This window comes from Phasianus colchicus, chromosome 18 (genome assembly GCF_987193195.1).
Source record: "Phasianus colchicus chromosome 18, bPhaCol1.hap1.1, whole genome shotgun sequence".
Classification (NCBI taxonomy): Eukaryota; Metazoa; Chordata; class Aves; order Galliformes; family Phasianidae; genus Phasianus; species Phasianus colchicus.
The window spans coordinates 4,555,956-4,579,314 of record NC_143453.1 but is presented as its reverse complement, the minus strand read 5'-3'; the positions used below and the strand labels follow the sequence as shown (position 1 = coordinate 4,579,314).

Sequence of the window (23,359 nt, the reverse complement as noted above, 5' to 3'; positions counted from 1 at the left end):
ATGGACTCCAGAAGATTCATTCACATTCAAGTAAAAAAGTAAAACAGGCCTTTGTTTCAGGACAGCCACTGCACACACATCGCCTTCTACTACACCAGCAGGAAACGCTTCACTCACTTCACTTTGTTGTAACCCTAACAACTTAAATCCCTATTTTTGTCTCCACAAAGCAAAGGAGAACACATCCCTACCTCTGTGTTGCACTGTCCCTTATGGATGCGGACAAGCACACAAGCGCAGACAAGTGGATGTTAGTGAGAAAAATGCATCCTCTGCCTGCAGCCCACCACGGCCCCAGCCAGCTGCTCCAGAGCAGGAGGTGAGCCCTGCAGCTCCCAGCAGAGCTGTGCTGCTTGTTCCAGCAGCAGGTCCTTGGATTTGTTCCTTTTCAGCATGGCCATGAACCGCTTCATGCTTCGGCCCCATGGAAAACCTTGTCTAGGCAATGAAGAAGGTTGTGGTTAGATAAAAAAACAAGTCTCTCCTATTTTTAGTTCCTATGGTATGGAGAATAAAAGAAGCTTAATACCCACCTCTTACGGCTTCCAACTACTACAGCATTAAGCACAGAGACACTCAGGGACAAGAAGGGCACTTCTCTCCCAGGCATAGCAGGACGGACAGGTCAGGTTCCCCATCTCCCCAGGGACACTTCCCACAGGGCAGCACCACGCTGGCCCTTCCTCCCACCACAGCCCTCCTACCTGCAGCCTGCTACCTGCCTGCCCTGCTGCCTACCCAGCTTGGAAGGTTCTCCCCCCACCCTGCAGGTGTGAACTCCTGCTGACCCCTGGGCTCTGCACGCTCTGAGCATCCCTCCCTTCCCTCCCCCTCACCTCAGTGCTTGTTCTGCCAAAGAGACTGCACGCACAGTCCCTTCAGAGTGAGGCTGCAGTAGAAGAGATGATGAGTTACTGTTACAGCAAAGTATTTAAGATATTAATGGGGATCAGACACGCACTGTTAACTTTAGCACACTTACGTGAGCTGAATGAGCATGCAACTCAAACTTATCCTTCCTAGACGGGTCCCACCTAACAGGTGAGTGGTTCCAATCACACAACAGTAATATAGAATCATTTGAAGAGGAAGGGATCCCCCAAAGGACATCTGGTCCCTCTCCCTGCAGTGCACAGGGACACCCACAGCTCCATGAGGGCTCACAGCCCCATCCCCTGACTGTGGGTGTCTGCAGGAATGGGGCACCACCACCTCTCTGGGCACCCTGTGCCTTCAGTGTAAAAACTTCTTCCTTATATCCAAGCTAAATCTCCCCTCTTTTAGTTTGAAACCATTTCCCCTCATCCTATCACACAGACTGTGCTAAAGGGGCTGCTGTTGCTTCTTTCTTACAGAGAACCCTTTAGATATGAAAGGGCAGCTCTTAGCTCCCCCTGGAGCCTTCTCTCTAGGCTGCACAGCCCCAGCTCAGCCTGTCCTCACAGAGAGGCGTCCCATCCCTTGGAACATTTTTGTGGCCCTCCCAACCAATTCATGCCTCTCCTGTGCTAAGGACCACATCTGGACACAGCACTCCAGCTGAGTTCTCACAGCACTGAGTAGAGCACAGAAGATCGTCACCTTTAGGGACTGCAGCATCAGCTCTGAACAGCAGTGAGAAGGTGCCAGCCCTCCACTGCCCTCAGTGCAGTAAGCACAGAGAACAGGAACTGCCACCCACCCAGGATCCTGCACCCACCCCACGCCCACTTCTCCCACTCACTGTGTGCTGCCTTCCATTTGCTTGGACAGTGACTGTGCATTGGAATGCAGGCATCTCTATTTCACTGTGTACAGACTTATCCTCACAACCCGATTCCTCCTTTTCCTCCATCAGCAGCTTCGTGTGGTCAGTACCCCTGAGTTCTCTGCAGGGTGGATGCTGGCCCTGCAGGGTGGATGCTGTCTGTGTGCTCCCACTGTGTGCCACTGCTCTGGCTGCTGGGCTCTGACCATGCTGCACACAAGCAGCAGTATCTCCATCAGTGACATTCTCTTTTACTCCCTGTTTCTGTATTGCTGTCTGGAGTTAAAACAAAACATCAGGTCACTCAATTTTCAGCATTTTTACTTATTTACACATATGAAATTTAACAGTCATCTCTCACACTTTATCATACATATTCACACAACCAGGTACACCTCAACAAGACGAGAGAGAGGCTGCAGCCTGCCACGGTAGGCAAACAGCACCGACCACTTTCAGTGCCCCTTAGCTGCCCCCATCACTCTGTGTTGAATGGAACCTGCCCTTGAAGACCATTTGCACTTTTCTTGCTCTATCTCTGCTCTAACTGAAGTTCTGGCAACTGAGGACTGCAGCAACTTGATACCAAGCAGAGGTCAGGTGACAGGTGTGGGCAATCCAAGAGCTCAGGTTCTTTTTCCAAGGGCTTAAGCAAATTCTGTTGAATATCAACAGCTATATTGACTAGATCCCCTTGGAGCCACAGGATGAAACCACCAGAGGGGCTCTTATCCAGTCATTCTCTCCCTCTGCTTCCTTGCCACAAAATAAAGCTGTCTCCTTATGAGATGAAGCCCTATCTCACGGAGCACTGGCATGCATCTTATCCAGGCAGTCAGTCCAGAAGAGCACGAGCCGGCCGTCTTTGTTCCAGCAGAAGTCTGTGAAGTCTTTCAGCAGCCGATCAGCAAACTTCTCATCCCCGGTGGCGCTGGACCGCCATGTTTTGGTCAGCATGGTGTTGTAGGCCCAGTTGTAGCCAATGCGTTCTTCACAGAACATGTTCTGGTTGGTGGAGCTGGTGGAGTTGCGCCGACGTCGCTGCTGCCCACAAGAAAATTTCCGCTTGGAATATGGCAGCTGCAAAAATACTGTGCCTGAGGGAAACAGACAGGACTTCAGCCTCAGGCAGACTTGAGTCGCTGTAACTATTAGCTGACTTACTGAGTTTCTGTTAATTGCCTTTTAGCAAGGTAAAACAGAATATACTTTTTCTCCTTTGCTTTTACACAGTCCTTCTTCCTGCAAATTGCACTTAGTCTTGCCTTTCTCTTGGTAGAAGGGAACAAAGCAGAAGTGTAGGCCCTGATCCATCTTTCTAACCCTATGTAAATTTCTGCTGTCTTCTGCAGTCTTCCTGAAGTTCTCCTCCTGTCACTGCCTTCACATTTCAGCAGCCCTTTCAAACAGATTATTTCACTGCAATTCGCCATGCATGGAGCTTAGATAAAGGAGCTGATAGAACTAACATTTACAAAGTGGATCCTAAATACTCAATCCATCTCCCACACAGTGCATACAGACAGAGACATCTACAACTGACCTTAAGCCTGAGAGCACAGCACTGACTTATCCCAGTTCCTTTCCCTTCTAGCTGCTATGTACACATTTGTTTATTCTGCACTTGGAATAAGCTCTGCCTTGTTTCTTATTATTTCTCCATCTTCTGGAAATAAAAAGTTTCAGAGACACTATAAAGTGAGATTTCAAATAGGGCCATTCATTAGCAGCAACACTGTGCTTCTCATACCATCCTGCCAGTTTTCTGGTTTGTGTTGGCTGATGCAGCTGCTTGCCATTTAACTAGGGACATAATGAGGACAAACGTCACTGACAAAACACAAAGCGCATGGCAAATGGTTCTTGTGTTTATGATAGCCTCCTCCTTGCCTCCAGTGCCTGCCAAGTATTGCTCACCTGTGACATGGATATACTGAGGCTTGTTCTCAGCTGGAAAGTTGAATGCAGAAGCTGAGTATTTATCCTGCACAAATCCAAATCTGGAGAAACAAACACCAGAGAAATAAAAAAACTAACGAGCCAATCCAGCTATAATTCTGTCAGCCCAAAGCAGGGGCACAAAGGAAAACCTTCCACTATCACAAAGGCTTCCTTTTCCTGTGTTCTGAAAGGGGAAAGGGACAGAGAGTTGAGTTTCTCCAAATGTTCTCTTGTTAGCTATGGTGTGAAAAACTGCAACGCCACACTGATCTTTGTCCTAGCCCCCACAGAAACAAGGGCCTGTAGATCAGTGCAGTTCATTGAGCAGTATCTGACTAAATGAAGTAGTTACTAACAAAGGAGGGAAGAGCAATAGTCAAGAAAGACAGTCTGTAACATGACTTTGTTCATGCTGGGTAACATTTCACATGCAACTTAGTGCAGCTCACATTCTTTCTATGCTAATGAAAGCATATTTCCAAGATCAAGTCCATTCCAAAAGGCAGTCACGCTACCACGAAAAAGACCCTGCCAGCAGCACTGTGAAACAAGCTGGCAGTTCAAGCACACAGAAGTATAGAAAGTTTACAGCAATTCCTTCTTAAGTGGGCCCAAACTCCTGCGTACAGTTCATATCCCACACCTCTGCTTATTGTTAATCATTGGCTGCCATCCAGATCAACACTATGTTAAGCACACATGAAGGAAACAACTGTCCCTACTCATAGAGAAATGTATTTGCAGCTTGTCTTCTTCAAGTTTAGTGCAATAGCACCTTCCAAAGCCAATGCCCTCCCAGAGCAAGAGCATGGCCTGCCAGTGACAGGATGAAACACTACCTGGAAGTACCCACAGGGGCACTTCCAGACATTCTAGTTATGCTTTAATCTCAAAACTGGCAAGCAGACTGCAGAGAGGTAGACTGCACAGAACTCAAGTCACACAGGGGTGGCTGTTGAGTGTAGGTCTTCATCCTCCATTCTCCAAGGAGGTGTGAACATTTCAGTCATTCTGCTCTGTACATACCTGTATGCTATTGCTTCTTGCAGGAGATGCATACGGTCCCAGTACGTTTCTGGTTCAAAGCCTGAAGCAAACAAAAATGTTATCTAGTAAAGCCACTTCCTTTCCTTCTCTTTAAGAACTTCAGCTTTCCTCAGAATACCTCTGTGCATTTTGGTTTTTCTAGCAACTTCTTTTAATTCCACTGTTTTCTGTCAGCTGTCCCCTGAATGCCAGCTTATCAGAGATATGGCTTGTATACATCAGCAGCAGCAGATTCATCCCTGAATTTAGCTTTTGTATCTCCAGAGATAAAAGAAAGGATCATAACGGGGTGTGTGGGAGGGGACAAGGAGGAGCGTGGGCTGAAGACACAGCACACCACACAGTGCACTCAGAATAGTTCAAAGTCAGAGAGGCTGCAGTGACATCACAGCAGATGGAATTGTCACTGACTGTTCCACATTTACACCTGAACACTGTGTTATAAAGAATTAACGAAAATAAATAAAACACTCATTATTATTTTAAACAGAACCTTTTACTGATTGCACCCTCTTACAATGCAGTGTTGCCTCTCTGTATGGGGACAGAGCTCTCTGATCTTTGAGCTTCCACCTGAGGCTTACCACAACAACATCACACAGAAGGGTGACATCACACTGCAGAAAAGGAGATTGCAGTTTCTAGCTCCTAATCTCATGTGCAAACACTCTTACCACGAATGTAACCATGGTAACTATAAAGAGGGTTGTGAAAGCCTAATCTCCCAGAGAAGGATAAACAAATGCAGTATACAAATTCAGAGCAGCTCTGGGTAGGTGTATAACATCACATCAAACAAAGTAACTACTTGATATAGGCTCTGTGAGAGTATGCAACATTATGGCAACAGAGATCACCTGAGAGGCAACCCTTCCTGTGCCTGGGAACTTCCTGCTGCCAGCTGCATATACTGTCCGTGCTCATCAGGCTGCCAGCACCATTTCCTCTGAGCACGACTTTCCTGAGAGCAGCTGCTGAAACCCAAAACCAGGTCCTTCCTCCAGCTAACATGCGTCTGGCTAACGAGGTTCTTCTTGTCAGCTGTCCGCCAGGAAGGACCTACTTGCAGGAAAAAATATCAAGGGTAGAACAAAGGAACAAACATCTCTTACCATCAAACAAGTGCTCACTACCCTCCTTCAGCAAGCAGCTAACATTGAGTGGGATGAACAGCTGAGCTCGAAGTGGGTCCCCATACAAGTAGCTGGGCAATGCAAAAGGGCCTTCCAGGACTGGAACCAGCAGGAATCCACAGGATGTGGCTTTCCGATGCCAACCCTGAACCTGAGAAAAAGATTGAAACAGTGACTCATACAGCACATGTCGTGGGGCACCAAGGTGCACAGGAGCAACTAATTCCCCAAGAATAGATCAGACAACTCAATTCTCCACTGGCACAGCTTGCTTTGCATGGCAGACACACAAGTGTCCTTGTAAGCAAAGCAGTACAAGCACAAGGCTTTCCTTTTTTAAGTGCCACATCAATCAGAAAGCACTTTAAAATAGGACATTTTTCAGGAACTGATTCAGCCTACTTATCATCAGTGGCTAAGCACTGCTGCTTTACTGGAACAGTGCAATAGATTTTAAATTAAAGCAAACACTCAGCCATTGTTTGGCTGAGTCGGGTGAAACCTGGCACTAATAATTTGAGTTTTAAAGATGATAAAAAAGAGAAAAAAAATCTGAACATTAAAAAAAAAAGACATACTACTTGCATTTGCAATTTGAAATGTTCTCAGGAAGTTTTAGAAAACTAAAATGCACTGCTGAACAGGAAGACCCTATTGTCCAGAAAAGCCTTGTCCATAAAAGCAATTCCACTCAATTTTAATTTATTATTATTATTATTTTTAGGTTTGGGTCAAGAAGAAACGTGATGCAAAACAAGTTCCTTTCCAAAGACTCCGTTCAAGGCCTAAGGTCTGCTCAAGTGGGACTTAAATATCACCTCCACCCTGTACTGACCTCTGCACAGCATGAATGGAGCCCTCTAAACGCAGAACAGTCCTGCAGACATAATGACTATGGATAGCATGACAAACGCTGACCAGATGCAGCAATGCTAATGACCATCAGTAAAATTACCTGGAAATGAAAAAGGTGGCAGATCCAACTCCCCATGTCTCCCCTAATACTTTCTATCAGCTTCACATGACAGACATGTTCCTCAGCCATATGAGGGATACAAAGGCCAGAAGGGCACTGCTGGGACTACCTAGCACACAGGGACTCTTACCATCTCAAAAAGAACAGCTGCAGTCACTGCCATCCAGTGTAACTTGATTTCAAAGGCAGCATTCAAGGAGAAATTGCCATGATAATAACAACTGCACCACTCCAGCCGGTCCGTGCGGTTATTCACATCCACATCCAGTGTCACTGTCCGTTGCTCAGGCACTGTGGCAGCTACACAGCCAAGGAACAGGGGTACATTTAAAAGATGCACTCAAGAGAAGGAGGGAAGTTGGATAAAAGAAAAACAAAACAAGACAAGCTACTTGAAATGAATTTGTCCTCCCACTCCTCCCCAAATGTTTTTGAGTTACAGAATAGTCCCAGAATGCTGCCTATGTAGATCAAAAGAAGGCAAAAATAAAATAAAAGTATTGCTCAAATGGGGGGGAATCTCTGTCATTGAATTGTCTTCCCAAGAAGTGAACAAGCATTTCTATTGCAATAAAGATACAGAACCAAGAATCAAGAAGCTCATCAATAAGCAAGTGTTGGCATCTGAGCAAACAGCAAGGCAACCCCATCTACTTCACAGCCAGTTTGGTTTTAGTACCTCTGTGTGACCCCACCAGAAATCACATGGTGCTGCTGCACAGGGCAGGAGCATTCCAGGACTTTCTAGAGTCAAGGGAGATTAGAAATTGAACTTCATGTATCTTTAACCCCATATCAACATCCCACATTACCACGTGGCTAGAACTGCACACACAATGCTCTTTGTAAAAGCAAGAAAAGCCAAGACACATGCAGCAGCATTAGCATCACTGCAATACTCCGTGCTGCCTTCAGTAAGTGCTGGGACAGTGCCCAAGATCCATCTCCTTCTGTGCTCTACAGCCCAGCATCCCAGTGAAAGAAAATCCCAGGTATCAAGTAAGATAGAAATGGAAGCAAAGAAAGTGGAAGTGACCTGTGTGGTGTCATGAAGGGACTGCAAGGTCAGGGACAGAAACCAGATCACCTGAGTTTCAGTCCAAAGTTCTGCTATGAACCACTGCTGTCACTTTCAACTTTTCTATGTACATGAGAATCATTTCACATTTCTATAAAGTTAAATACTGACAGAAACTAAGGGCTGCAAAACGACTGTTGAGAAACTTGTGCTTTTTTTTTTTTCCTTTCAGATTGATGCACAAGGGATGGATACTGCTATTTCTTGCTTAAGTAGAGGCTCACATGCACTCTTTTATGAGGTCAACTTTTAAACCACCCCATCATTTAATGACTTAAAGGCACTAAAAAATGGTTGAAGTTGGTCCTGAAGGTAGATGGGACAATTCCCACCTCCACGTCTACTCTAAGTTGGCTGGACACAATTTTCAAGGTTAAAAGCAAATCTTTTATATTGCCATTGCTGCAGCTTAGGAACAGCTAAAAATGAAAATAAATGAAAAATGGAAGATCATCATCAAGCTTTGTTTTGTAAATAAAATTCATGTTTGTCTTTTCTGACAAATCCATGTGTGATTTCTGAGCTGGTCTGCTACAGTCAAACAGAGCAACATCTTGGATTCCCATTTGCTTGCTCCTTTTCAGTGGATTATCAACGTGTGTTATGAGATCACAGTGTCAGTTTTGTAATGAAGTATGAATCCCGTTCTGAGATGGTGGAAAGCAAATCCCAAAAGCTATAAAGTGAAAGCAGCTTAGCTGGGCAGATACCAGTTGTTAGCTAAGATGTCAGTTGCAACACTACAGTCCGGTGTGTGTGAACCAACACACAGTGAAGAATGAGCTCCCTGCTCCCTCAGGCTGTTCTTTTTTCCAGATAACACAACCTCCCCATTAGGGTTGGAGTCAGCCTCTCCACCTCGCCTGCAGCTGTAATTCAAAGGCAAAGCAGCAGGAAGGCAGTCCAACCAGGTGAGCTAATCACAAGGACCTTACAAACAGATGTGAAATATCCATGTCGCTCTGAATTTAGAAGCTTCAGATTAAACCCGGTTTTATTTTGATAGAACAAACACCCTGCCTTCCATAGACCCAACTTTAAGAGAACTCACCTGCTTGTTCTAGCAAGTATTTAACTAAGGATTTATGGAGTACATCGGGGAGGAGCAGGCAGGTTATTCTCCAGTTGCAGACTATACTACATACATGACTAAAATGGCTACTGCATGCACTGCTATAAATTGAAAGGGACAAGATTAAGTGTATCACAGATCAGACTTCCACTGGGAAGGAAAGGGGACAATCACTGGGCAATAACAGGGGAACTGGGAGGGGAAAAAGATTTTAGAGATCCGTGGAGCTTGTTCCAGAGCTCCCAATGCTTGCATGCAATTTTATATCACAGCCTGACATTTAGGGAAGGTGGGGAGGGGAAGAAACAAAATCCACAACCAAATCAAAGCCAAGAGAGGAACAAATGAAGTCACGTGGACCAGAAGTCATCTGGGTTTAGTAAAGCTCCTTGCCTCAGATGAGCTGGTAACATTTTTTTGGGAACTCTGTTTAGAAGAGGGACAGCACAGAAATATCAGTTAAAACAGTTCCTTGGTAAGGAAAAAGCTCCACACTGGATTTTCCTCCAGGACATTTATTTCTCAAACAACTATGTGAGCTATCTGGAGGTATTTTTCATTATTCCAAGGACTGCATGTTAGTTAAACAGCAAAATGGATATAATCACAACTGAAATGAATGTTACACAGGTGTATACTCCAACACACACTGTGGGAATACTGCTGGTTCTTTGCCCACTTCCCCAGGTGCAAGCTTACTAAGTCCCAATTTTCTCATTTCACAAAAGAGGACATAGAAAAGTGAAGTGGTTTCTTGGCCTATGTAGTGAGTAAGAGATCAAAGGAGGAACACGATCCAGCCCCAGCCCCTCCAGCCTCCACAATGCTCCCACACCAGCCTACGTTCAGGCTCTGGCAAATCCTTGAGCTAACGAGGCTGGATACTGGCCAAGGCAACAGATTTATCGTGTGACAAGGAAAAATATCCAACATATGTTGGCTTCAGGGAATTAACCATTAGTTCAGACTTGCATCCTTAACACTTTCTCACTTCTGATGCTGTTCCTCTTCCAATGAGGCTTTCAGAAATACACAAGGATGACTGTAACTTCAGATTTAGGAGATACTGCACAAGCAATAAGAAGCCTCTCTTCAGAAGGTCAACTATACAAAACAAGAGAACAACAGAATTTTTTTTTATCCCTAATTGAGATGGGCTTTTAAAAGGTGTATCCAATAAATCTGAAGCTACAATTCCATAGCAATGATTTCTCTGATAATTTTAAACAGGGAAAGGGGAACAAAAGCAAGTGACTCAGGCTGGCCTGGAAATAAAGAGATGACAAAGCAACAAAGTCAAACATGCAACCAGTATGTTTCACGGGCTGTTAGTGGTAGCATTATACTTCACACATTACAAGATTTCAGATATCATAATGGTATCTCATTTAGCAACACTATTATCTCTCATATGCAATCTCTGCTGCTTCTACACTGCAGAGACAATTTGCAGCTGGGCCTCCCAGGCTTTAATATAAGGAGTCTCTCTATAAATGATTCAGATTAGCCAAGAAACCTGGAGACTATCAGGAAAGCTTCCCTAGCACATCTGGATCAGACTGGGACTCTTGCCATTGAGAAGCATGTCATTTCAGGCACAGTTTGGTTGCTTGGCTGCTTCACAACAGATTGAAAAGAGTTCCTCTGGATCCACAAGAAGACAGGTTGGTGTTCTCCTTCGTGAATTCTAGGGAACGACATGGCAGTTTAGTAACACAGAACTTTTTCACCATACTTTGTTTCAAAATCAATTCCAGTACTCAGAAGCAAAAATTGCCCTGCCCAGCCAGTGAAACACACCTCAGACATATGAGTTTACCTGCAAGACACATGTAAGGCCAGCGTGAAATTTGCAGCATTATTGCTGGTCCACGTGAGATCATACCCTTGGCTGGCTGCTCTTCCCCATTCAAACTATCCCCGGGAACTTCCCCAGCTGTCACCTGTGCTGTGCATCTACCTAATAGTGCAGCTGCCTGGCTCCGTCCTCCGAAACTGCGGCTAAAGGAACTGTGCCTACTTGCATAGGAGGCTGGGCGGCTGGGCAGCCAGGGCAGGAAAAACGCGGGGATTTCCGAGTGCAGGAGCTCTTCTGCCACAAAGGCCACCTCAAACCATTTCCTCTGGAAGGCAGAGAAGTCATCCATGGCAGCTGTGTGCCACATGGCAGGCTGCTGCATGCCCACTGAATAAAAGGCAAGGGGAAGGACAGACGACCATTAGAAACAAGTGCTCAGGATCAAGAAAGAGAAGTAGATCTTTCTAAAAATGGGTAAGGAAAAAAAAAATTGGGTTATCTTGTCTGCAGATTTTTTTTTCTTTTTAAATAACATTCCCAAAGTCTAAATTTCCTTGACTCTCTTTAGAGCAGTGTTTTTGGGTGCTCCCAAAGTGCATTTCTGCTGCAACACCCATAAGAATCAAGTACAGCTAGCAATTATGCAAAGGAATAATGAGAAATTCTTCATAACACAATTCTGACCTCGGTCAGGCTCTTTGTCCACAACAATCTTGTAAAAATAAAAGCCATAAATAAAGGTTCGTAAAGCTTCTCCAGACGCATGGACAATCAGCTGCTCTTCTAGCATTTTCTGAACAAAAACATAGAACAAAACAACACAATGGAAAAGAAGTAATTCTTTTAGCTACACAGAATGTTATTAAAGAACAGTTGGAAATCATTTTTCTCCCTGACATCTTTTTGTTCAGATATGTGCCTATGGTGAATACCAGCAATGTTATCTCTTGATATTCAGCAAAGGTGCCCCAGTCCTTATCTTCTGGAGAAATTGCATCTGACCTTTCCATAGATGTCTGCCTTCCTCCCTTACCATGCTCTGCATTTACAGATGGATTCACAGGGAGGTGAGAATTCAGAAACATTCTAGGTTCTTTGTAATTGCTATGGGATTTAAGTAGAGCAATGAACTCTAAACATTTCCAGCCATTGCCCAGACACAGCTCAATACAGAAGACAGATTCATGAACACAAGCAGAATGTACTTCAGCATTCCTAAGACAGAGGACATTTGCTGATCGTATACGATCGATACACAAACAACTTAATTAATCAAACTAATTACTGCAAGTCACAAACACACCACGCTGTGGTGCTCTGTGGTTCCAGCACAATGGAGAGTTCATGGTAACTTGTAGCTAAGTGGAGATTTATGCAGAACTATCACCACATATATGAGTGGTACAATAGTATATAGATTACTACTGAAGACCACATTGCTGTTTTGTGATATGGAATCCTAAAAATTCAAACTTTTCAAGAGAAAATGATTATTTGCTAAGATACAAATCAAGCAGCACTAGGGAATGCGTATTTACTGTAATTTCCATCACCAACTAACATCTATCATCTCAGAAGTGCAGAAAATGTTGGTACAAGTTATTTCCCATAGTGTCTTCGTGACCTCGTGTTCTGTTGAACACATTTTTCAGCATCTATCAAGAGTAAGATTTTAATAAGAAACAGGAATTGTTAGTGCAATGCTCTCCTCCATTATTTTACTGTCTTCCAAGAGTGGGGTGGTTTTGGCCCTCTCTGCTCCCTTAGGCAGTTCCCTTACCTGCATTATGTCAATTGCCATGGCTTGGGTTTGCACACCTTCCACATTATTCACCAACCAATGCACAACTTCTGCACTGATGAAACAGGATGGAGAGAGGCCCTTCTGCTCAGAGAGCAGCTGGATCCCTGTGCTGAAACACAGCAAGTCAAACATGTCAGCACAGCCTGCTCAACAATTCCATTTAATTACTAAGACAAAAATCACTGTTGGGTTGAAAAAAAAAAAAAGAGCTAAAGATAGAAGACAATAGGTGCACAGTGTCCCCAAAGTGGAATTTTGTTAAGTTTTTGGGTGATGAGACAAAGAGTTGACATTGACAGCACTTCAGTGTTACTCTCACTGAGAATTCTCACTTTGGCAGAACTGGAACTCTAGTAATTGAAGTCTGTACTGCAATGCTGGTACCTCAATGTTTAAGGTTCATTGCTGGAGAGATTGGAACTGAATAGCAAAAAGAAATTGGAAAAACTTTCACATCTGACAGGGGCTCTCCTGTAAGTGACTCCATGCCCCACATCCACTTACAGAACTTCAAGACAGATGTTAAGCATATTTGGATTTATCACTTACGTAGGATGTTTCATGGCTTCGAGAATCTCCATCAAGGTGGAGGAGGAAGTCAGAGAGCTTACTGAGCACTGCTGAGAGCTGCAAAGCAAACAGACGTATGTTCAAAAAGCAGGGCAGCTTGCCAGATTTATTCCAATATGAACACTTCAGAAAAATACTCATTTCTCTTCTGAGCAATGACTTAGTTACATTTACTTCCTTTTTCATTTTAACATGGACAACTAGAGGCATTACACCTCTTTCTCCCCCTGAGGCTGTCAGGTCATTGCTACAGTGACCCAATTCACACACATGGGACGAAGACATAGGACAGCACATACTCTGAAACTGGCTTTTTTTTTTTTTTAAACTTTAATATACAACTACAGGAAGCAGGTGCTAATACAGTTTATTTTTAAAGTAGCTTCCTCGCCAGTGTCTTTCCTCCAGGTCAGATCCTCTTGGATTTCTACAACCTACTCCACCCAATAAGCTTGCAGGCCTCCCTTTGCTGAACAGACAGAAGACAGATGTCAGTGATGTCAGTTCAAAGCCTGCTCTTCTGCTAACAGATTTCAGACACAGAATGCCTTCATTTCTGGAAGAATGAAGCTCTTTTTGGAGGTAGAGCAATGAGGCCGTGGTTCATTCAATTCTGGAAAACTGGGTTGCAAGGCTTATATTTCACTACTGCTCTTTCTGCACATGGAAGAGTCTCGTGATAAGTGCCTCCTTGTGCTGACAGACGCAGCACATTTTGTTCTCAGGTTCCTGTTTAAGTGCCTATTCCACAACACCTGAAGGGGGAATGTACTGTGCAGATCCACTGTGCAGCACTACTGTGCTCCTCTTACCTGCCCTCTGCTGCACCAGCTGTTACATATCCTTGGTCTGTTGTGCTCTGGGAACTTCCCAAGCTCTGAGTGCTGCCCCTCTCAGCTGACTGCCCTGTGTTTATCAATGTATTGGCATCTGAGGTTCCAGGAACTGATTGATCTATAGAGACCTGCAGGGAGTAAAGACACATTTATAAGATTTATGATGTAATCTTTCCTCCATTTCCTTTCTTCCCCTGCCCTGCCAATTTTCCATCTCAGCTTAAGTTTGTTAATGACAAGCGGTACTATAAAGCTAGAACAAGCATACAGTGAAAGCATAAATGCAGTCTTTCCTTTGTTACCACCACAGAGCTGCTGACAAACATAAATTTGCCTATGCTGGCATTCCACAGTGACCCCGGTAAAGATGAGGATTGACAACTGTGTTGAAAGAACCACTGACATATTAGTAATCCCAGTCCAAATCTGACATTTTCAATTTGAGAAAGTGTGATTATAAACATGCAACGGACAGAACAGGAAATTTAGTTGCTATGAGAAAGTAGTAAGCAGTTAGAGAAAACATTTTCAATTCTCAGACAAAAATATGCAGATGTACTACACAGAATTCAAGTTTCATAATGCACGGAATCAATTCATCTTCCTCTCTTTCTTAAGGCAGGACTGGGAGGCTGGTTGGCACCCACCCACACCTGTGTCACTGAGACAACAAGAACATTTTCCCCCTGCAGGAACATTTGCACTATTCCACGGTAGACTGAATAGTTCAAAAATTAACATAAAATCTTTTCAGAAAGAACATGAAAGATTCAGCAAAGTACAGGCTGTAACTGCCATCTGTCTTTAACACGTATGGCTCAGGAAAGACATTATATAAAGCTAGAAAGGTGGGGGAGAGGAATACGAACAGCAGAGTAACTAAGCAACTCAAGTAAGTGTAAATACGAGGGCTGATCTGCCATGATGAATCCACAGCACAAACACAGCTAAAAAATCACAGGGCTGGTAGTCTGATTTAGAGGTCTGACAGTGAGACCAGAATTCTTCGTATTGTTTTCCATTTCTTCCATCCCAAGGATCTCTCATGCTGCAATGGCAGGTGTCCCTCTTTAAGCAGCCAGAAATGGCAAATGCTGACATGGAATCTGCAGTCCCCACACTCAGCTAAAACCACTCTCCCTTCTCAGAGCTCACTTCAACCAGCAGTATTTTCTACTCTTATACTGTATTATTGCTAACTCTTAACTGCTGTTAGGTGTACAAACAGCTTCAGTCACAACGGCTCTTAAATCAAGATGAAAATAGTATTTTCTGCCCTCAGTTTTTAAGAACCCAAGGACACAATCTCATTTGGATCTCTCACAGTCAAAGATCACACAAGGAACATAGACAAGAATGGGGTAAGCAAGCTGTTGTCATTTCGTTTAGCGAGGGAAGTTGGAAAAGCAGTACTTAGTGAAACATTGAAAGAGAAGCTTCAGTAGTTGACAAGACAGTAATGCAAAGGACAGTAATGCAGGGCACATGAATATCCAAAGCACACCAAAAATATTGAACAGTAGAAGGAAAGAGTCACACCCTCCACCACTGGTCACTCTGTCCTTTTAACACTGTGCATCTCTCAGCAAGCAGATCTGGAAACTAGCCAAGTTGCAAGCTCAAGACAAGCAATGCTCTCCATTGCCTCCATCCAAAAGCCAGAGATGACAAGACCCCATTCAAAACTAACCTGTGAGAAGAAAGTTGAAGCTGAGCGAGGGCTGCGAACAAAATCCATAAAGAAGGCCCCATCCTGAAGGCATCAGAGGAAGTAGGCCCATTAATGGCAACAGGAACAAGGAGATGAAGCAAATACAAAGTTGTGCAAGTACGAAAATGACCACAGAGAGAAAGTAAGAGGAGAATGTAAAACCCAAATGTCAGGTGCAGCAGAATGCAGAGAATCAGGAGTTACACACATACCCTTGCTTTCTCTCTCTGTACCAAGATATTGCTTTTCCTCACCACAGATGCTTTTCCAAAGTTTTGAGAACCACACCGACCAGAAGCCAATTCAAAACTGTGGCCTTTCCTCCATGCTTTTATAAGAGAAAGACTTGAGCTCTAGACTAAGTGGGTTTTCATCCCAAATACAAACTTAAACAGTGATACAGGAAATTGTAGAGCCTCGTGTAATGACACACACACACAGAAGGCCAGCTTTTTTCTGGTCTCAGTCATTCAAACGATACAGAGGGAGAGGCAAAGCAGCTCTTTTCAGAAAGCATACTGCTCCTGTCAAATGCAGGTTTGGTATGGTGTAAAGAAAAAGGAAGAAAAATCCATCAAAAGATCTTCCAAACACTGTATTTTACACTTCATGCAAAATCAAAACAGGCACTGCCTATGCTATGCTCTCTGCCTACTAACCAGCCCCAGATGAAAGAATCTTTTGCTGCTATTCAAAGACATGTCAAGATCTTTTTATCATAAAAGACAATGCAGTGGAACTCGACTACATATTCATTCTCTATTTGCAACTCTTTATCCTGTTCCCTAGGAAAAATATTTTGTCTACCCTGCAGTTAAGAGGATGCTTACATGCAAATGAAACATTTCATGGAAAGAATCAATGCCAGGGTTACATGGCTGGCAATGTACATAGCACAGAGATAATGCCAGGCAATCTATATCCATTAGGGCAAAGACTCAGCAAAGAGATTCTGCAGCAACCCAATTACTACATTAAATAATTATGTATTGTATAGTAACTGGCTGAAGTGACCTGTCAGTTGTTTTACAGAGAAGAGGTGGAGCCAGTGGCTCAGTTTTGATCTGGAACAATTCCAGTGCTAAACAGTATCTCAGAAAAGCATTTGCTCCTGTGGCTGCTGGCAGAGCACACAGCTGTGACAATCTGTCAGCACTTGGGCTGCAAGTCTCTGGGCACCATACAGATATACCTGTGCTGATGAGCTCTAACAGGTCTGTGTGTCCTGAACACACAAGGCACACACTTATTGATGTTTTCAAGTGCCCACGAAGTTGCCAGATAAGGCTACCTGTCCAGTGGAACCCTTCTGACAAGCATAACCCATCAATTCTCAGACTCCAACTTATAAGAGGGGCCTTACAAGAGCAGAGTAGAGAGGGACAATCACCTCCCTGTCTCTGCTGGCCACCCCTCTTCTGATGGAGCCCAGGATAATGCATTTTTCCACACACATTTTTTTGTTTCCTACATTTTCACCAGGTTCACTGGTAGAAAGAAACATTCATCATTTCCATATTTAAAAAGGGAAGTTTGATGATGACAATTTCCCAAAACGGCAGGAAAAAAAACCAAAACAAAGTATAAATTAGCATCTGGAGTTTTGTAAACATGCCTCTGAAGCCAAGTTCTGCACCTACTTTTTCCAAGCTAACAATGACCTGCTGATCTCATCTGCTGTTTTAGAAACTCTCATTTTACAATTAGGTGCCTACTACTATGATGACTACAGTTACTCAACCATTTCAACTAGCAGTATTCCAGACTCCAGAACGCTGCAATGCTTGTCCCTGGTGGTGACAAGGAAAGCTGAATATAGAGACACAGATACTAAAAGAGGAGAGATGGTTAAGTATCTAGTTGGTTGATGGTAGGGAATTCGAGAACATTTTCTTTTAGCATTTCCAACTGTCAAAACTAGGTCATATTTTTAAGTGTAGTATCTCAATTCAGTTCTTTGTAACTTGTGCTGAAAGACTCTCATTCCATAGGACAGAAAAATAATCAATTATTTCTAATTGGATTTGGAGTTGAGGTTCTGTCTCGCAGAGCACTTGCAGCACAGTTCACAGGAAGGCTGAGGAATAGTACAGCTTCTCAAGGGCCTGAAGAAAGCAAGATGACAGTCTTCTCCATCCTGGAATATAGTTAGTGCCGGAATGACAACAAACTCACAATCCAGGAACACACCTTCAAACAGAAGCAAGCAACTGGAGTTCCAGCTATTAAGATTCCACTGAAGCTTCACACAAGGTTTAATTCTGCTCTGCGAGACAGGCACCATGTAGGGGTAGGACTGCACTGTACTATTTAATCTAAAATGAAACTCTGACTGAAATGAAGTGTGCTGCCAGGAAAAGAAGTGGGCTAATTAACAAATACCACCATGTAAATTAGCACGGCAAAGCTTTAGCTGGGATGCTGAGATGGCATCCCAGAGATTTCATCAGTGTGCAATAATTAGAGCATGGTTGTGCCCCAAACTCTCCCCTTATGCCCTCACACATCCTGGGCACAGGACCACTTGCTGAATTACAGACTAAAACATGACGTGAGGTAGTCATGTTCTTAGAATAATAACAGTCTTTACTTAATTTCTCAAATAATAAGTAGTAGGTATAAAAAAGGACCAAAAATGCTTTACCTTACGAGGACTGTCCATGTAGGTGGGTGTGATAGCAATGCTCCCGCTCTCTGAAGGCTGCCCAGAGCTCTTCCCAGAAAGCATTGCTGCCTGCTGCTCCCCCAGACTCCTAAAACAAAGGCAGGAATTCAGAGTTTGTTCAAATACTGTCAGCTTCTGCCTGAAGACAAGTGTTGCAGAAGGGAGCTACAGTATTCTCAGATATTTGCTTCTCCACACTCTGAAGCACAGAGCCAATTCAATATTTTATAAGTACTTCATATTTTTTACCCCACGCAAACAAAATAGTTCCTCGAACCTACTCAACTTTCTTACCATTAAAACCATAAAAATCTCTTATTTCTGACAGCAAAAGTGTTATAAATTGTTTTCAGCATATCTGGTATTAGCATTCTGAGTTTCTTTGAACCATTCTAGATCAGTACTGAGAAAAAAACCTCAAAAGTTTCAGAGGCATTTCAATAAATGTCAACAGTGCAAACAAGATATTTTCTTTAGGCTACATTCATTACCCAACATTTATATTGAGCCTACCCTACAGACATGTATACTTATGTATCTATATGAGCTTAACTGGAACAACTGTACTGGCAAATCATAAATGATGACACATCTGGTATGTGATGGCTTGCACTTCTAGAGTCTCCTTGTTCCTTTTCAGTTTCTTCATTCTAGAAGTACTACAAAAACATAATAGAAAGAAGTTCCAGGAAAAGCCCAGTACACTCTGAGCTCCGCCACAAGGTTAGTGGAGAAGCAAGACCCACACCACTCCCTTTTTCAAAACAAAGCTCCCCTGTCTGCCTTAGTCAGTCCAGGTGGAAGATACGTATGAAAGATATCCTATGTTTTTTCACACAGCCTAACTGTAGAAACTCACTTCTGATTGGCTTCCATCTCCAGCAGAGCTGAGAGTGCTGAGGTTCCTTTCTTCCCAATGGGAGGCCCAGGCTGCTCCAGAGAGTGGGTGGGGAGCGGACCAGCAATCTGCAAGCCTTTCATGGCAGACCCTTTCTAACAGAGGAAAAATGAAAGCACAGACCTGATCAAGCTAGGCTTAACTAGTAAGCAAGAACACAGCATCTCATGTCAGCAGGGCTTTATTAATCAAGCTTTAAAAATGGAGCTAAACTACAAGTAAATGAGAAATGGACTGGTCTGGTGTTTTGTATAGATGCTGTTGACAAAATAAAACATACATTGTTCTGGTAACAGGGTGGCTTTGATCTGAAATAAACCACTCCATTCAGCACATGAATTTAAAGAGAACTTAATACGCACTGGCCAGTTTCTCACAATCCTTTTAAAACCACTGTTTACCAGGTATTCATCTATACGGTTCTCTTTTCTCAATCCTTTTCCTAAGTCTGTAGCAAGCTGCCAACTCAGATAGGAGAAGTTAGCAGCCTCACTCTTTCCCAGCTCTCTTTTCACCAGTCATCAGCATCACAAGCTGCAGTGTGTCCAGGTTAACCACAGCACAAAGCAATGTACACTTGCAAATAGGTGGCACCAGGCTTATGGTATGGGCAGAGCAGCTGGCTACAGCCGTGCACTGAGTGAGCCGACAGTTCCAATTCTGTTTCCAGCCACAGCAGTACGTGGTACCCCTTCCAGGCAAACTTAATTAATTTAATCAGCTGAGTAGCAGCGAGATGCTAATAAGACCACACTATTTTACGTCTGAAATATGTCATTCAGCATGGCACTGTGCTGTATGTCCAGATACACGCTCATTCACGTGTTTGGGATTGTCTCAGCTACTTCTGCTAATGCTTCATTAGGCTATGCAGAGAAACTCAAAGGAAGGGAAAGAACTACAAGATATGCCTCCCCCAACCCCAATCTTCTCACCCAACCAGAAGCTGACTCACTCGAATCATTCGATCGGATCGATGGCGGCGACGAATGCGATTCAAACCTTCCACAAAGCGAATGAACCCATCCAGGAGCTGCCACTCTTCCTCCTCAGAACGGGGCTTGTCTCCGTACACATCACAGTGCACTTCTCCCTCCATGATACGCTTTGTGGCACTGATGCAGGCAGGCAGAAGGAGAAAGCGAGTCCTCCAAAATTTCAGCGATTCAATAAGGCTGAAGGAAGGAAGGTGGAAGACATGAAAGTTCAGCAAAGCTTCCTACGAAGGATTCCTATCAGCTGTAAATTTCAGTAAAGTAAGCTTTTCCTTCTGCTATCTGCGTGTGATAGAAGGTAGACATGCAGTGAAGTGGTCAGCAAAATGAATGCCACTGGGAAGTACTCCAGCACACTAAAAAGACTGTGAATGAGAAGAAAAATCAAGGCCATCTTCAGAATGAATTGTATCACAGGGAAATATTTTCTGACTTATAAATGATAGGCTACAAAGCCTTTCACCCCCAAAAAATAAACTAAAAAAAAAGGAATGTCTGTGATGCACTTCACAGCAAGTGCTTTGGCTGACACCTGAAAAGAAATAAGGATACAGGAACACTGCTCTTGTTGAAAGAAGGTATCAAAACACTAGTGAAGATATCAAAACACTAGTGAAGATATCTCACATCACTAATGAGAAGCTCCATTTTATGTAGTTTATAAGTAGGAATAGAGTAAAGCTAAGTCTACGAGTCAAGCAAGAATCCAACAGATACAGAGCTGAATGGGAGTTTTGAGTCAGATCCAGAAATGAGTAAGAAGCCAAGAAAAGCATCTGCAGAGTACAGAAAGCCCCCATATTTCTTTGCATCTGTGGCAGAGAAATAAAGTTTGTGCTGAGTTTTACTACCAAGATTTTGTATTAAAGATCAGATAATGCAACAGAAGCACTGAGTAAGATTCCCATAGCAGTAAGAGAGGTCTGCAGCACACAGATAAAAACAGGCCAGCTACTCTCCTGGTGTACTGAGCATTTGTAGGTTGAACTTATTTGAAGAAATTTTAGGTCAGAATGGAAAAGAGGAAATCAGGACGCAGAACAATCTGGATGGAAAAGAAGATCTCACCTGAAATCCTCTGAGCCAGCAGAGCAGATATACTGATCCAAGTAATTCCACTTGTACTCTTCTAATCTCTCGTGGGAAAACTCTACCCAGCAAGAGACAAATTCAGAGTCAGAGTGAGAGGGGCACAAGCTGTAAGTGTAGTTTATCTGAGCAGATTCATATGGATACCTAAAAAAATACAACACAAACCTTAATTTTGGCATTATCAACAGCAGTGCTTCTCTTTCTTTTAAAGGGACAGAAGGCTTCACAGTACATTCTTTTGAATACAGGCAGCTGGAGAAGCACGTTCATCTGCACATTAACAAACTGCTCAACCACAGAGATACTCACTTGGGCAGATATCGAGTCACAGTAATTATTTTGTCTTTTAATGTCACTTTGTGGAAAGTACGGCCCATGCTCAGCCAGTACTGATCTTCTTCCTCAGGTCGATTTCTTGAAACAAGGCCTAGTTGTAAAAAATCAAAGCACAGACCCTTTTAGCTTACTGCAATACCCAAAACTTTATCAACAAACTGGACCTATAGAAAAAGACTCCGGAGACAGATTTCTGAACTCAGACAAACTGAAAGACATCTTTCACCTTTTTCAGGGACATCTGCAGAACAAACCTTTCGTTCTTGCAGTTTGTGAAGGCATTTCTTTAGTTATAATATTAACAATACACACATCATCAAAACAGACTTGCTTTAGGCAGGACAAGGAGAAAACAGACAACACGAAGTGCTGAGAAACTGGTAGCTACAACTGTAAAGCTGTCCACTTTTCCTTCCTCTCTGTCCTTCATTTCTGGAAATAATCACTTAAACTTAACATTAAAAATCAGTGAAAAACAGCTACATCTTGTGTATTCCCTGCTCTGTGGACACTGTATCACTCTTGTCTGGAGAATATTCAAAAAGAAGTCTAAAGTCAAACAGTAAGTCAGATTCTCTCCACTGAATATGAGACTGTCTTATCCCACTCCCAGTCCTCTGTAACATAACTAGGTTTAGCTGACACCTGGTTTCAGGATAATAAAGCTTCACTTCTCTGCTTGGGACTTTCACAGCTATTATAAAGCTGGAAAAACACTGCTAGACACATCAATTTTGGAGGTTTCAATCTGTCAGATTCAATCTAACAGAGATGTGCCTGCCTTGTAGTAACCATGTGAATGGTGATTAAGATATATTCACCCAAAGAACACTCAGGCCATATTAAATCTAGGTTCACCATCATGAAAACGAGGCCAGCTTCTTACTGAATTCCAAAAAATCCTGCGGGTTTTCCTTCACAGTGCCCCTGAGTTGTTTGTGCTGCCCCAAATCAGGCTCTCCCCCACCAGACTTTTTTCACATAGCAGAAAGAAACCAACCCCAAACCAACAACAACAACGAAACTGAAATACATACAAAAAAAAAAAAAGACAATGGTTTCAAGGAATATCTATGCTTGATTCATGGATGTTACTGGCACTGGCAGAAGGAGAGAGAGACAAAAAAAAACTTCATTTTCAATCCAAAGTCACCCACCTCGACTGTAAAGGGGACTGCTGCTGAGCGGGGGTGGCACAGTTGTGGCTGGCTTCTGTGGTTTAGATTGCACAATAATTTGATAGCCTTGCATGAGACGCTGACAAATAAACTCCTCAAACACCTGCTGGGCTGTCATCTGCACTCCTTCCTCATCTCTCCTGAACACAAAGGTTAAGAAGGAGAGCAGAATAAGGAAGCTGACCACACACCTATTCTTAGCTCTGTGTTTCTTAATTGAGGACTTATTCCTACACTGGGCTCTCTGCAAGTGAAGCACTCTGCCTGTGAAAGCAACCTGCAGGAAGTGGAGAGAAAATGCATCTTGTTGTAAACAGGTGATGATTAGCTGCCTGGCAATACTTAATACCAGCATCTGTGAAAGCTCATTTTAAACCAGTAACAGACAAAGAGTCCAAAAGATTTGCTTACAACTTCCAATAAATACAACGATCATTTTTTACAGCACTTTCCAGAGAATCACAGTACAGACTGTACATGTT

General features: G+C 43.2%; 1 protein-coding gene across 14 annotated transcripts in view; it reads right to left on the bottom strand.

The window, feature by feature from the left end:
- Nucleotides 1–436: 436 nt before the first annotated feature.
- The window catches only part of DEPDC5 (DEP domain containing 5, GATOR1 subcomplex subunit), a 44,109-nt gene continuing 21,186 nt past the window's right edge, over nt 437–23,359 (bottom strand). For 4 of the 14 annotated variants that reach the window (XM_090120723.1, XM_090120725.1, XM_090120724.1 and 1 more), the window contains exons 27-43: nt 22,857–23,017; nt 21,673–21,790; nt 21,340–21,507; nt 20,232–20,451; nt 19,238–19,371; nt 18,358–18,466; nt 15,693–15,755; nt 13,979–14,130; nt 13,146–13,223; nt 12,573–12,705; nt 11,477–11,585; nt 10,955–11,179; nt 6,975–7,144; nt 5,848–6,019; nt 4,715–4,775; nt 3,665–3,747; nt 2,052–2,844 (exon numbers count right to left, since the gene is read on the bottom strand). In XM_090120723.1, coding sequence (XP_089976849.1) covers nt 2,549–2,844; nt 3,665–3,747; nt 4,715–4,775; nt 5,848–6,019; nt 6,975–7,144; nt 10,955–11,179; nt 11,477–11,585; nt 12,573–12,705; nt 13,146–13,223; nt 13,979–14,130; nt 15,693–15,755; nt 18,358–18,466; nt 19,238–19,371; nt 20,232–20,451; nt 21,340–21,507; nt 21,673–21,790; nt 22,857–23,017 — 2,452 coding nt within the window. In that variant the 3' untranslated portion in view covers nt 2,052–2,548. Of the gene's footprint in view, nt 2,024–2,051; nt 2,845–3,664; nt 3,748–4,714; nt 4,776–5,847; nt 6,020–6,974; nt 10,682–10,937; nt 11,180–11,476; nt 11,586–12,572; nt 12,706–13,145; nt 13,224–13,978; nt 14,131–15,692; nt 15,756–18,357; nt 18,467–19,237; nt 19,372–20,231; nt 20,452–21,339; nt 21,508–21,672; nt 21,791–22,856; nt 23,018–23,359 lie in introns of those variants that run through there. The other 10 variants (XM_031592289.2, XM_031592290.2, XM_031592292.2 and 7 more) reach the window with 8 other exon arrangements.